At 42.6% G+C, this 14,461-nt stretch overlaps 1 protein-coding gene across 1 annotated transcript in view; it reads left to right on the top strand.

The window, feature by feature from the left end:
- Positions 1–14,461, top strand: part of LOC126481334 (protein adenylyltransferase Fic) — a 102,059-nt gene that overhangs the window by 37,492 nt on the left and 50,106 nt on the right. Inside the window, exon 2 of the mRNA XM_050105008.1 lies at positions 6,177–6,553. Coding sequence (XP_049960965.1) covers positions 6,177–6,553 — 377 coding nt within the window. The remainder of the gene's footprint in view (positions 1–6,176; positions 6,554–14,461) is intronic.

Below are 14,461 nucleotides of genomic sequence, written 5' to 3'. Positions count from 1 at the left end.
TCAGTTTGCAGTCAGTGCTGCCACCGCTAGCCTAGCAGCTGCCGACGAGAGTAAGGGAGGTGTGGGGAGTGGTTTGTTTGGATCTGATTCTCAGAGACTATTGATACAACGGCCAGAGACAGCAGTCATGTGTGCATGAGTTGTGTCTGACTGATGATGTGAGAATGTGTGTGCTCTCGTTTTCTGATAAATGCCATGGCCGAAAATTTAGTTGTGAGAGTTTGATAGTCTTTTCTACATACCGATCTGTGGCTCAGCGATCATCTTCACGGTGATTTGTTACCTATCCTTATTAGTACTGATTCTCAGAGTATTTGTGAAAGTTTTCTGTTGCTCGGATAGATCACCGCAGTCTCATTTCATCAACATAGTGTCTGTGACACGAAATAGCTGGCACACAAATGGACTTCCGCAACGGGCCAAACCGCACCCCATTTCTGTGGGTATCTCTCACAGAACGGGCCTGCCAATCTGAAGCCCATCATTTTCCACTAATGTGCAGGCCCTGCTTGTCAGATCTAGTCACATCGGTCTGCACGCAGGCCGAGTCTGTTTGTGTGTGGCTTAATGCGGCGGATTTTCACCGTGGGCCCAGGACTGTGGTGCTCCTAGACAGGCCGTAGGCCACAGGCAACAGATTTCAGAAACTGCTGTTTTATGGCAAGTACATTGTACGGTGTGGCATTTTATAGACATTTTATATATTGTAGTACATGTGGCACTTTGAAAATAGTCCATGTATTAGAAAGTATGAACGATAAGAAGAAGAAAATTGTGGCAGTCACTGGCAGTTTGTACGCTATGTACTCATATATTTCTCGAAAGAAAAATCACACAATGCTTGTAAAATGAAATGATTGTGTGGCATTGATGGCCAGGATGCCCCATCCAGAGATGTTTGGCCATCGAGTTGCAAGTCCTCATTCAGGTGTCGGCTGCCAGGTTGCAAGTCTTCATTCCAATGAAACCACATTCACTAACTTGCATGTCGGTGATCATGAAATAATGATGAGAACAACACAACTCCCAGTCCACGAGTGGAGAAAATCTCCAGCACTCTTGGGAATCGAATCCGGACCCGATGCATGGTAGGTAAACACATTACCACTCAGCTAAGCAGGCAGACACACAATACCACTAAAATAATAGAGATAACACAGTGTGTAATAACTGACAATAATGAACATAATAGAACCAACATTTTTTTTGGCAGTCACCTATAATGTTGGTTTACACAACTCTTCCGTGCCTTATACACTTCTTGCAGGAGGCCTACATTAGTCTGAGGTTACTTCTGAAATCAGCGAAGGTATTTTAAATCTGTCTTGCGACTCCAAGGAAATGTGTATTTTTGCCACCAAATGTGTTTTGTTTTACTGAAATAAAATAACATCAGTGGTCTTAATGAAACACACATACCATTTGGCTTGCTTTCTCCTTCTAAATACAGTTCATTACAAAATATGGTGTTAGTACTTAAGATCTTTGCTCATGCATTTAGAAATACTGAAGTTCCTACATTTTTTTGGTCAACTTATGTCTTTCTCACCCTTGATATCTCAAAATTTTTCAGGGAAAAATGCTAAAACTTGTCTAGAAATCAGGGAAATATCTGGGAATTTCACTTAGGGAAACTTCTGGCAACCGTGATTATTGAAGAGATTAGTTCCTATTTCTCATCTCACATTTGTATTCTCTCACTACGCATATCTCCTGCATTTTTTGCAACTACTTTATTATATCTATTTACAGATTATACAATTTGTTATAAGAGTTAGTATAACTTGTGATAAATCAACTGTCAAGCTTACATAAATCTCTCACAGTTTGACTGTGATTTTTTTTCCAGCATCTCTCAGTGCACGCAGATTTCACATTTACTTGTACATCATAATTAAACTGTTCCAAGCAAAATACAAAACATATGGTCAAGTGTTTTGATGTGCGTAGTTAAGACATGCTAGTAAATTGTGGCCGCATTGGTAATTAAGTTCCCTTGACCATTGGTGAGCCGTAAATTCGATTTGCAGAAATTGAGTATCTAACTCATTTTGCCTCATCATGAATCTCAATTTGTTCTGAATAAAAAATGTGGAATAAAATGTTACAAAGGAGAACAACTGGAAAAAGAATATGAACTTGAAGAATTAATTTTTAAGTGTCACAAATGAAACTTTCACTGCAGCTGAAATTGTGCGAAAATCAAAATTCCATCTGATTGAAACTCATTTTGTGTTTGCCGTATTCATCATTATTCATGGTCTGATGTCTGGGTAAATAATATGAGCTGCATGTTCTTGCATGTTTTTTAAACTATTAATATGGAATGTATACACATTTTTATTAATAATTCTTAAAGTGGCCATTAAGCTGTTGTGATCTTACACACATAAAAAAAAGTTTTGCATCATCCCTGTTCCCAGAACACCTGAAGATAGACGTTGACTGTGGATATTGTATCACAGACACAGTCCCTTTGGCTGTTCAGAGATGGCAGTATACCCACCCAAAGATGTAAACAACCATGCATGAGCAACGCCTATTAGATGGAGGGGGTCCAACAACCGATCAGTTCCAGTCATTCCACCAGGAAGGATGTACACGGCTTGTATTGTCTGTAGTTCAACCATGCCTAGACGGTCAATACCGCAGTTGGATCGCATCCGCATTGTTACTTAATGCCAGGAAGGGTTCTCAACAAGGGAAGTGTCCAAGTGTCTCAGAGTGAACCCAAGCGATGTTGTTTTGACATGGAGGAGATACAGAGAGACAGGAACTGTCGATGAGATGCCTCGCTCAGGCCGCCCAAGGGCTACTACTGCAGTGGATGACTGCTGCCTACGAATTATGGCTCAGAGGAATCCTGACAGCAACGCCACCATGTTGAATAATGCTTTTCTTGCAGCCACAGGACGTCGTGTTACAACTCAAACAGTGCGCAGTAGGCTGCATGATGCACAACTTCACTCCCGACGTCCATGGCGAGATCCATCTTGGCAACCACAGCACCATGCAGCGCGGTACAGATGGGCTCAACAACATGCCGAGTGGACCGCACAGGATTGGCATCACATACTCTTCACCAATGAGTGTCACATATGCCTTCAACCAGACAATCGTCAGAGACGTGTTTGGAGGCAACCCGGTCAGGGCGAACGCCTTAGACACACCGTTCAGCAAGTGCAGCAAGGTGGAGGTTCCCTCCTGTTTTGTGGTGGACCACCACCTCTGAAGGTCTCGCTGTATGGTGGTACAACAAGCAAAGTGGGTTTTTCATGGGCAGTAAAAAGGGCAGAAATGATATTTATGTTGATCTCTATTCCAATTTTCTGTACAGGTTCTGGAACTCTCAGAACTGAGGTGATGCACAACTTATTTTTATGTGTGTGTTTCCTGCTGGCATATTCTGTTCTCGCAGTGCCCATTGATAGAATCATTTCTCAAAGGATATCTATGACTCTTCAGAGATTTCTTACTGTGTTGAAAATATATGCTGGAAGTGACACCTTACATCTTTAGTAACAGTATGTTAGTCTTATAGTAATCTTAACTAATACTGGTGACAAGGATTGAGTGTAATTTTTTTCCTCCTTTAATACTTTCTTCAGGAATCACATCTACCTAAAAGGAAGTCAACTGCAGAATGAAATATTTTCGATTTCACCCCTTGTATTGTGAATTAGTTGCTTGCGATCCATAGTTCCTTTCAAACTTCATACTCTCTGTCAGACCCTCGTCTCCTCATTTAGTTAGTTAATTGCATGTCTGGTATCAAACTGTTCCCATCCACCATGGCACCTCATATTCTTTTACTGTGGGCACACAGTAGCTAAACAGTGTGCTTTCTTCTGGCTATCTCGGAAGACTTTAATGTGGATCACTGCATTTCATAGACAGTACTCCACCTACTAAGCTATACACAGACATAATGGAAAGGAATTATGATCCTAATTTATGCAGTTTGTTAGTATTGTTAGTTACATACCCACATCCTCTTATCATCCAGTTTCTGTAATATGATGTAGATGTGAAGCATTAAGAAAGTTAATGCTATGTTCAGCTGAAAACCAATCTCTGTTCTCTGTTGTAAGGGAAGAAGTAAGATGGCCATTTAAAGAGAGCAAGAGTTGGTCATAGAAGGATTTCCTGTATTTTATAATGCTCCTCTCAACCTTCTAGAGTACATGAATAAATCTGGACACTTCAGAGAATGAGACTTTGTTTTTGTGTCCTGTGGAAAGATGATACATCAGATTGGTCCAAAAGATATAGTACATAATTGTGGAATATCTCACTTTTTAGTGACGTATGACTGTCACAGAAATGGTAGGCTCAGCTTAAATTGATACTGTCCATTTTCAGTTTGTAAGATGGGCTTGTCCATGGCACCAGTACTGGACACAGTAATAGTATAAGCCACAACTTGCCAACTTGAACGAGTTCAGTTCACCATTTTACTACTTTTTCCATGCTCATCACTTGTAGATTCTGAACAAGTACTCATGCGGGTTTAAAGGATGTTTCATTAAGACTGAAGCTTAAAAAACACTCAGCATATAAACTGTGCTTTATTTTCAAGATTAGAAATTGCAGTTATGTTCTGAACAAAATATTGTTCAAATGTCCACCATGACTTTGAAAACACACACACACACACACATATATAATGGCTTCAATAGTAAATCGCTCTGTCCAGCATCAGTGGTCTGTGATAGCTTGACGAATGTTTTCCTCCAATGTTCCAAAGTTTATGGCTTGTCAGCATAGACCTGGGTGTTGATGTAACCGCAGGGGGGAAAAAAAAAACATGGGTGTTATATACACAACCATGGCAGCCAGTTTGTAGATGCACGTGTTTAGATGATTCAGTTGCCCAACTTCTCCCTCAGTAAATCGGACATAGCATCAGGTGTGTGGCACATAGCACCATCCTGTTGGAACTACATGTTTTCAACATCTGTGGTCTCAAGTTATGCCCATAGAAATTCACATAACATGGTTCTGTAGTAGTCGCCAGTGGTTTTTCTTTCATCATCTCAAAATAAAGGAAGTGCAATGACGCCAAAACGCTATCAATCACACCACACAGTGAGTTTTTCTGAGTGCGATGGCACCTCACGGACAATTTGTGGGTTCTTCCCGCTCCAATAACAACAATTTAGTGTATTGACAAAGCCACTGAGGCAAAAATGCTCCTTGCCTGAGAAAATGATTTTTCCGGTGAAATTAATATCAGAATCCAACTGTTGTGTGGCTCAATCAGCAAATTCACGATACAGTCTGTGATCATTTGACTTCAGCTCTTGAGTCAGTACAACTTAAAATGGATGCAAACCCAAATCCTTTTACAAGATTCTCCAGGTTGATGTCTCAGATAGGCGCAACCTTTGAGTTCATATTGAAACTGACACACTTGGCTCTTCCTCAGTATTGGCCACTATTGCTGTGATATTTTCCACACTTCACGCTTTCCATTGTCTTCTTGGTAGCTTCTGGTTGTACAGAGTGAAATCTCTCTAAATTGTGGCCATAGTACAGCATAAGCCTGACTGGAGAAACGTAGGTGGTGACGTAATTCTCCGGTGAACAAACGGTGAGTACCCACAACTGAGCTGTCACTTTGGTGAAATTTTTTGATGATTTCCAAGTATTCAAGAAGCATGAGCTCTTGCATGGGGTAACAGCAAATTGTACTGGATATTTCCACACATGAAAGTACACAAAAAATATATTAGAAACTGGAAATTATCATTTTAAAAGTATCAGTCTTAATGGAAGTTCCTTTATATGGCTCTGTAAATTTCTGTATGTAATGATGACAGGATTTCATTGTTTGTTTGAAATAATTAATAAGATTTGTTAAATATTTTAACAAATACAACCTGCTGAGCACCAAACGTGTAAGAGTTTCAAGTAATGAAATATCATATGAAAATTTGATGGAAAAGAAAGCATTAATTATTAATTTATTGCCTGGAATCGTAAGATGATATTGCACCTTCTGTTTAATTATTCTTTTTGCTGTAATGTAACATTTCAAAAACTGAAATTAGATAATTGCAGAGCTATGCTAATTGTATTTCAGTGGTATGTTCATCAGTTACTTATTGTTTTCATGTACCTACTCTTGTTGTTACTATCACAACCATTTAAGAATTCACTGTAATTATTTGCAGGATTGGATTCAGAAGCTGTCTGTTCTTTACATGCTGCCTTAGAGATGAAAAATAGTGGAAAACATGAAAAAGCATTAAAGTTATTTGAACATGCCGTTGCTCTTGCTCCGAAGCATCCTGATATCTTAAACCATTATGGTGAATTTTTAGAACAAACTCAAAATGATGTTGTAATGGCTGATCAGTTGTACTTTAGAGCACTAACTGTATCACCTAGCCATTCAGGAGCCCTGGCTAATAGACAACGAACAGCTCGTATTGTTGAAGAAATGGATCGACTTACTTTAGGAAGAATTGATGAAAAACGTGATCGACTGTCGGCAATTCCAGATTCTAATTCAGCTTTTCGCCGTGCTAAAAAGGAAGCATATTTTCAGGTAATGTTGTTTTATTTATTGTTTATACTTTTGACCAGCAGAAAAGGAAAAAAAAGTTCAGTCAGTATAGAAGTTAGTTAGTTTCAAAACATCTCTTGTGTTCCCACTTTTCTGTGGACATTAAATTGAATATTGTGTTTGCCACATGGGCTCAAAAAGTTGTAATATGTTTTTAAAGGGATAGTCCTGTGCCAGAAGTGCTGTGCAGAGTGTAGGTATTTGTATCAGTGTACTCAGAAAAATAGCTTTATTAATAGTAGAAAAATTTACTCATTCCCATCTTGCCCCTTATATCTGTTTACCTGATTGTTGCTCCTCCTTCACAGAGGGGTAAATAGTCCAAATTTAGCATTACCCAAGAAACATCACAGGGAGGTGCACTAACATACAATGTACTTAGAAATGTTTTTAAGTTTGTGAGGAACAAAGGGATTCCATTCTATTTGGGTTAGCTTCCAGTTGCAACCAGTATGATTTGAAAACTGCTGAGATGCAACACAATTAATGTTAGTCTGTAATTACATCTAATGTGCTTTATGCTCCTCCACGATTTTTGAAGCTTACTGAGAGTCGTGTCTCACAGTTTAAAATTATAATCACTGTTGTTTGGGAATTTTCTTCTTCTTCTCTTCTCCTTCAGATAAACTGTTACACAAAGACAATATCTTTGCTGATCTTTGAGAAAAATTACTTTTTCCCCCTCATGCATTAATTCATTAATTAGTAATCAAATTGTAATATGAGTAAAATTTCAAGTTTCTTGATTTAAAACATTGTACACAATAAATTTGAATAAAAATGCCTTCAGTCACAATTTTTTTCGCATTATTAAATTACACAATGTATTTCGGGCTCTGTGGGCCCATCTTCAGGTGGAAATCGTCTAATACCTAATTTACATTTGCACTTGAGTTAGATTAAATGCATTTTCTGAACAAACAAGGAAGAACATTTTTAACCTTTTGATGTCAGCATACATTGGTTTATTCATACTGTTGTCGTACACCATGTCACTCAAGGTGTATGTTTGTGTACAACTCATTGTATGAAAAAACCAACTTGTGCTGACCTCAAAAGATTAAAAATGTTCTTCCCTCTTCGTTCAGAAAATGCATTTCACCTCATTCCAGAGCAAATGTAAATTATATATTAGAGGAATTGCACCCGAAGATGGATCCACAGGGTCTAAAATGCATTGTGCCAGTTAATAAAACACAAAAAAATGAAACTCAAGGCATTTTAATTCAAATTTTATATGTATGGAGTACAATCTCATTCAAACCTGCAAAATATGGATAAAAATGGAAAAACCTTTTATTAATTAAGAAAAAGAAAACACAAAACTGGAAAAAAAAGGAAGAATGTCATTCACTTGGATGAGTCTTGTTTCATGCAGTTTCCTAGTTCTGGAATTTATACCTAGCGTATCCTGTTCCAAGTCATCAATGGAGACTTCTTGGTGCCAAAAGTGAAGCATGGTGGGGGTTCATTGATTGTTTGGGCAGTTATATTGCAGTATTCCTTGACCCCTGTGGTTACTTTGCAAGCTGGCATTACTGCAAAGGGTTGTTTAACTACACTCCTGGAAATTGAAATAAGAACACCGTGAATTCATTGTCCCAGGAAGGGGAAACTTTATTGACACATTCCTGGGGTCAGATACATCACATGATCACACTGACAGACCCACAGGCACATAGACACAGGCAACAGAGCATGCACAATGTCGGCACTAGTACAGTGTATATCCACCTTTCGCAGCAATGCAGGCTGCTATTCTCCCATGGAGACGATCGTAGAGATGCTGGATGTAGTCCTGTGGAACGGCTTGCCATGCCATTTCCACCTGGCGCCTCAGTTGGACCAGCGTTCGTGCTGGACGTGCAGACCGCGTGAGACGACGCTTCATCCAGTCCCAAACATGCTCAATGGGGGACAGATCCGGAGATCTTGCTGGCCAGGGTAGTTGACTTACACCTTCTAGAGCACGTTGGGTGGCACGGGATACATGCGGACGTGCATTGTCCTGTTGGAACAGCAAGTTCCCTTGCCGGTCTAGGAATGGTAGAACGATGGGTTCGATGACGGTTTGGATGTACCGTGCACTATTCAGTTACCCCTCGACGATCACCAGTGGTGTACGGCCAGTGTAGGAGATCGCTCCCCACACCATGATGCCGGGTGTTGGCCCTGTGTGCCTCGGTCGTATGCAGTCCTGATTGTGGCGCTCACCTGCACGGCGCCAAACACGCATACGACCATCATTGGCACCAAGGCAGAAGCGACTCTCATCGCTGAAGACGACACGTCTCCATTTGTCCCTCCATTCACGCCTGTCGCGACACCACTGGAGGCGGGCTGCACGATGTTGGGGCGTGAGCGGAAGACGGCCTAATGGTGTGCGGGACCGTAGCCCAGCTTCATGGAGACGGTTGCGAATGGTCCTCGCCGATACCCCAGGAGCAACAGTGTCCCTAATTTGCTGGGAAGTGGCGGTGCGGTCCCCTACGGCACTGCGTAGGATCCTACGGTCTTGGCGTGCATCCGTGCGTCGCTGCGGTCCGGTCCCAGGTCGACGGGCACGTGCACCTTCCGCCGACCACTGGCGACAACATCGATGTACTGTGGAGACCTCACGCCCCACGTGTTGAGCAATTCGGCGGTACGTCCACCCGGCCTCCCGCATGCCCACTATACGCCCTCGCTCAAAATCCGTCAACTGCACATACGGTTCACGTCCACGCTGTCGCGGCATGCTACCAGTGTTAAAGAATGCGATGGAGCTCCGTATGCCACGGCAAACTGGCTGACACTGACGGCGGCGGTGCACAAATGCTGCGCAGCTAGCGCCATTCGACGGCCAACACCGCGGTTCCTGGTGTGTCCGCTGTGCCGTGCGTGTGATCATTGCTTGTGCAGCCCTCTCGCAGTGTCCGGAGCAAGTATGGTGGGTCTGACACACCGGTGTCAATGTGTTCTTTTTTCCATTTCCAGGAGTGTATTTTGGGTAATCAGAGCCACCCCATGGTACAGTTTTTGTTCCTCAATGGTGATGTTGTATTCCAAGATGACAGGACCACAGTTAACTCGCTCTCATTGTCCAGGACTGGTTTTGTGAGCACGAGAATGAATAGTTGCAACACCCTTGACCACCACAGTCACCATACTCAATATTATTGAGCTTTTGTGGTCTGCTTTGGAGAGAAGGGTGCATGATACCTATCCACCTCTATCATCGTGACCTGAACTTGCCATTATTTTACCAGAAGAATGGATAATATTCCCTTGAAAACCATACAGGACCTGCATTTATCCTCTCCAAGACAACTGGAAGCTGTTTTTCTACACTATAGTATAATCCTGCACCACATGGGTCATTCCCATGTGGACAACCAAAATGCAAGACCTGTCCCATACACTCACCGACCACCTTTTACTGCAGTCCGTTAACAGCCATTTCTTACCCTATAAAAGCAGTCTTGAGATATACCAGATACGCTGCAATTAACTGTGCAGCATTATATGTGGGCAAAACATGTTACCAACTGTCTACTGGCAACTGTCCAGTTGCCGAACATGCTGCACACCACAATGAAAATGACTTCAGCAGCTGTTCTACTGCACCAGCCATTTGGATACCTCCTTCCAACATTAGTTTCTCTGAATTCGGAGGTGGAAATTGTGTTTCCAGTATGCCCTACATTCTCACAATCCTCTTGGCCCAAACCTCTGCTAACCTGTTTCTCTCTGCCTCACCTTAACTTTTGCCCTTCCCTTCCCTTTCCTCTTCTGTCATTGTCTGCACCAGACTGTGTTCAGATTTTTCTCACCACTCGCCTCCCCCCCCCCCCCCCCACACCCCCCCCTCCACCGCCCCATCTTTTGGGTGAGGACAACTTCCTGGGTGCGTTTTCCACCATGCACTTTGCAGTGTCGCTTCCTGCATCAACAATGACCATGGACTTCTTTGCAACTGATATCCAACACGGTATCCAGTCCATTGTGGTGGGGCCGCCATGTACCCTGCTGGTTGTAGCCTTGTAACCACACTGGGATCGCTCTGCTGATGCCTGCACCATTAACTCTCCACGTATGCCAAGGGGTAGATGCACATCCCCCTGGCAATGGCCTTCCTACCAGGTGGCCTTTGCTGTGGCTGGGTGGCACCCGTGGGGATGGCCCTTGGTCGGAGTGGGTGGCATCAGGACGGATGACATGGGATGAAGCATAGTCCATTGTCTTTTGCTGGTGGTGAATCACCAGCAGTCTCTAAGCATTCACTAGCTCAATTCAACGCACAGAAGTACGGCTGCAAATCATTCCCATCGCTGGCCGCACCATGGGAGGAATGTCAGGCTAAGGATGGCAGCGGATCTTGTTTGCCCTGGTACCTTGTATGTTCGAGAGCTGATGGGGAATCTTTCATGATGATGAAGCCTCAGCTTTTTGTTGAGCATTTAGAGGACAAGTTTAGGGAGGTGGAGGGATTGTCCAAAATGAGATCTGGATCAGTCTTGATCAAAACAGCATCTTCTGCCCAGTCACGGACGCTACTCACTTGTGACAAGCTGGGGGATGTTTGTGTAACCATCACACCCCATAAGAGCTTAAATATGGTCCAGGGTATCATATTTCACAGGGACCTTTTTCTGCAGTCTGACAATGAGCTGCACCCCAATTTAGAGCGGTGAGGTGTACATCTCGTCTGGCGTGTCCATCAGGGTCTGAGGGATAATCAGGTTGCCACCAGTGCCTTCATCTTGGCCTTCGAGGGTGATACATTGCCCGAGAAGATCAAGGTGATGGTTTACCGCTGCGGCATAAGGCCCTATATCCCTCCCCCGATGCAGTGCTTTAAGTGCTGGAAGTTTGGCGATATGTCTTCCTGCTGCACTTCCAGCATCACATGTCGAGATCGTAGAAATCCATCACATCCCAATACTCCATGTGCCTCACCTCCCATCAGTGTCAACTGCTAGCCAGACTGCAGGATTTTACAGAAATAGAGAAAAATAGTAGAATATAAGACCCGGGACTGACTGACCTACACTGAGGCTAAGAGTAAATTTGAACACCTACATCCTGTATGTGTGACATCATCTTACGCCGCCACTACAACAGTTCCGGCCCCATCAGCTCCGCCAACCCCAGTAACCTCTCAGGCCTGGAAGACTACACCTGCTTCCTTGATGGTGGGGGGCATTTCCCTCCCTGTTTCTCCCGCACCATCTACTTCAGGAGCAACACCCATTCCCCCCCCCCCCTCCCCCAAACCATCAGGGATGTCCGTCCTCATTTCTAAGCCGGAGAAGTAAGTCTTCTTCGGCTTCTCTCGCTAGGAAGGGGTCCCTTGGGTCACTCCCATCTCAGGTTTCTGCTGGTGGGAAAGAAGACACCCTCCTGTGGCTGAAGAGCTCAAAAGCAGCCGATCATAGGCCTTCATGCTCATCCTCAGTCCTGGAGACTGAGTCAGTGAAGTCCTCCCAGCCAGGGAAACACAAGGAGCAGCAAGACAAATCGAAAAAGAAGACCCCTAAGACCAAGGAAATCGCAGTGGCACCCACACCACCACTACCTACAAGCTCTGCGTCTGAGGATGCGGTGGAGATTCTGGCATCAGCTGAGGACCTAGATCTTGAAATTGCGTGCTTATAGGATATTGTCTCAGTTATGTGGTTGGATTCATGATTTCCTGTCAGAGAGGTCAAAGTTTGTAGTAATTGACGGAAAGTCATTAAGTGAGGCAGAAGCGATTTCTGGTGTTCCGCAAGGTAGTTTTATAGGCCCTCTGCTGTTCCTTATCTATATAAATGATTTAGGAGATGAATATTAGCAGCCATCTTAGGTTGTTTGCAGATAATGCTGTCATTTATCATCTAGAAAGTCATCATAAGATGAAAACAAATTGCAAAACGATTTGCGGTGTGGAAATTGGCAATTGACTCTAAATAAAGAATCGTGTGAGGTCATCCACATGAATGCTAAAAGGAATCCGTTAAACTTGTGTTACACAATAAATCAGTGAAATCTAAATGCCATAAATTCAACTAAATACATAGGAATTACAATTACAAACAGCTTAAATTGGAAAGAACACATAGAAAATATCATAGGGAAGACAAACCAAAGACTGCTTTTTATTGGCAGAATGTAAAATATTTACTAAAGAGATTACCTACACTATGCTTGTACATCCTCTTTTTGGGATACTGTTGTGCAGTTTGAGATCCTTACCAGATAGGATTGACAGTGTAAACTGAGAAAGTTCAAAGAAGAGCAGCACATTTTGTATTATTGTGAAATAGGGGAGAGAGAGTCACTGACACGAGACAGGATTTGGGGTGAATGTAATTAAAAAAAGGCATTTTTCGTAGTAACAGGATCTTCTGACAATATTTCAGTTACCAGCTTTCTCCGCCGAATGTGAAAATATTTTGTTGATGCTCACCTACATAGGAAGAAACGATCATAATAATAAAATAAGGGAAATCAGAATTGGCACATAAAGCTGTAGGTGTTCGTTTTTTCTGTGCACTGTTTGAGATTGGAATAATAAAGAATTATTGTGAAGGTGCCATGCACTTTGTTGTAATACTTTGCAGAGTACCCATGTAGATGTAGATGTAGACAGCAGCTCCTCGTGGTATGGCAGCTCAGTAAATTCCTCACTGCTCCAAATTCACCTGCATACCATACTGTTACTCTTCTGTCTCTGGAATACCATTACTCCAATCACACACAAACAAGCCCATTTGGGATCTACATGCAGCATATGAAGGAATCATTTGGTGTAAAGCAAGTACAACCCCAACTTCAGGGTTTTAAGCACTCTCCACACTGGTTACTGCAATGGCCCAGATTAATTTTAGGTTTAGCGCAGTACAGGATAGGTTTCACTCCTGGTTATGTCTTTAATACTTTATTTGATGACGAGCACCACAACTCTGTATCTGTATTTATGGATGGATATAAACTCTGTTAGTTGCTCTTTAGTTTCCCCTGATCATGTCCTCAAGGTCCTACTGCCTCAAGACTTTACATGGAATTATATGCAATATAGCAGGCATGGAGAAGATGCAACATGTTTAAAGTGCTGAATTTCTTTTCTCATCTGATTCCCTTAGTGGCTTTAATTCTCTACTGTGCTTACAGCAGGTAAACTACCCAGCAGGTAAATTAATCCAGATTATCCATCAATACAAAGGCTGGGGAAAGAGGTATCCTTCTGCTGGGTGCCAGGGCACGTGGGTATTGTAGGGAACAAAATGCCGGATATAGCAGCCAAGGAGGTATGTTGCGATCCTCAGTTAGTTCAGTGTGACATCCCCCTGTATGCCATTGCCTCACTGTTGAGGTACAAAGTCATGCATTGATGGGAAGAGGAATGGCTGGAAATGACAGTTAATAAGCTTGTCTAGTAAAGTCCACAGCTGCCTACCTCCTTACAGCCTTGCAGGTGGGATGAGGTCCTCCTTTCTCATTTTCGCATAGGCCACAGGCCTATGACACTTGGGTTTTTGCTCCGGCAACAGGTGTGGCATGGTTTAATAGATTGTGTTTTATTTTTGGACCAAAAGACAGCAGGTCATTTGCCGACATATGTGCACTCTGTTTTAGCTAACAATGAAACGAATGTGGTACGACTTTTAAGGTTTTGTGAATTGTTCAGTTTGCTCAGTAAAATCATAGGCCAATGTTTTTAATGTGTTGTTGGGTTGGCTGGTTCATCCACATTTTTGCTAAATGAACAGCCAGCTACACATTCCTGTGAATCTGTTTTAGGTTCACTCTTGTCTTCCTTAGTTTTACTTGACGGTTTTAGAACATATGAACACTTTTAATGCTGTCTTCCTGGATGTGAGCTAATGTGATTGTGCAGATGATAATGGACGAGACTGGGTAAAAGTG

This window comes from Schistocerca serialis, chromosome 5 (genome assembly GCF_023864345.2).
Source record: "Schistocerca serialis cubense isolate TAMUIC-IGC-003099 chromosome 5, iqSchSeri2.2, whole genome shotgun sequence".
In the NCBI taxonomy this organism is placed as follows: domain Eukaryota; kingdom Metazoa; phylum Arthropoda; class Insecta; order Orthoptera; family Acrididae; genus Schistocerca; species Schistocerca serialis.
This window is presented reverse-complemented; position numbering and strand designations above follow the sequence as displayed.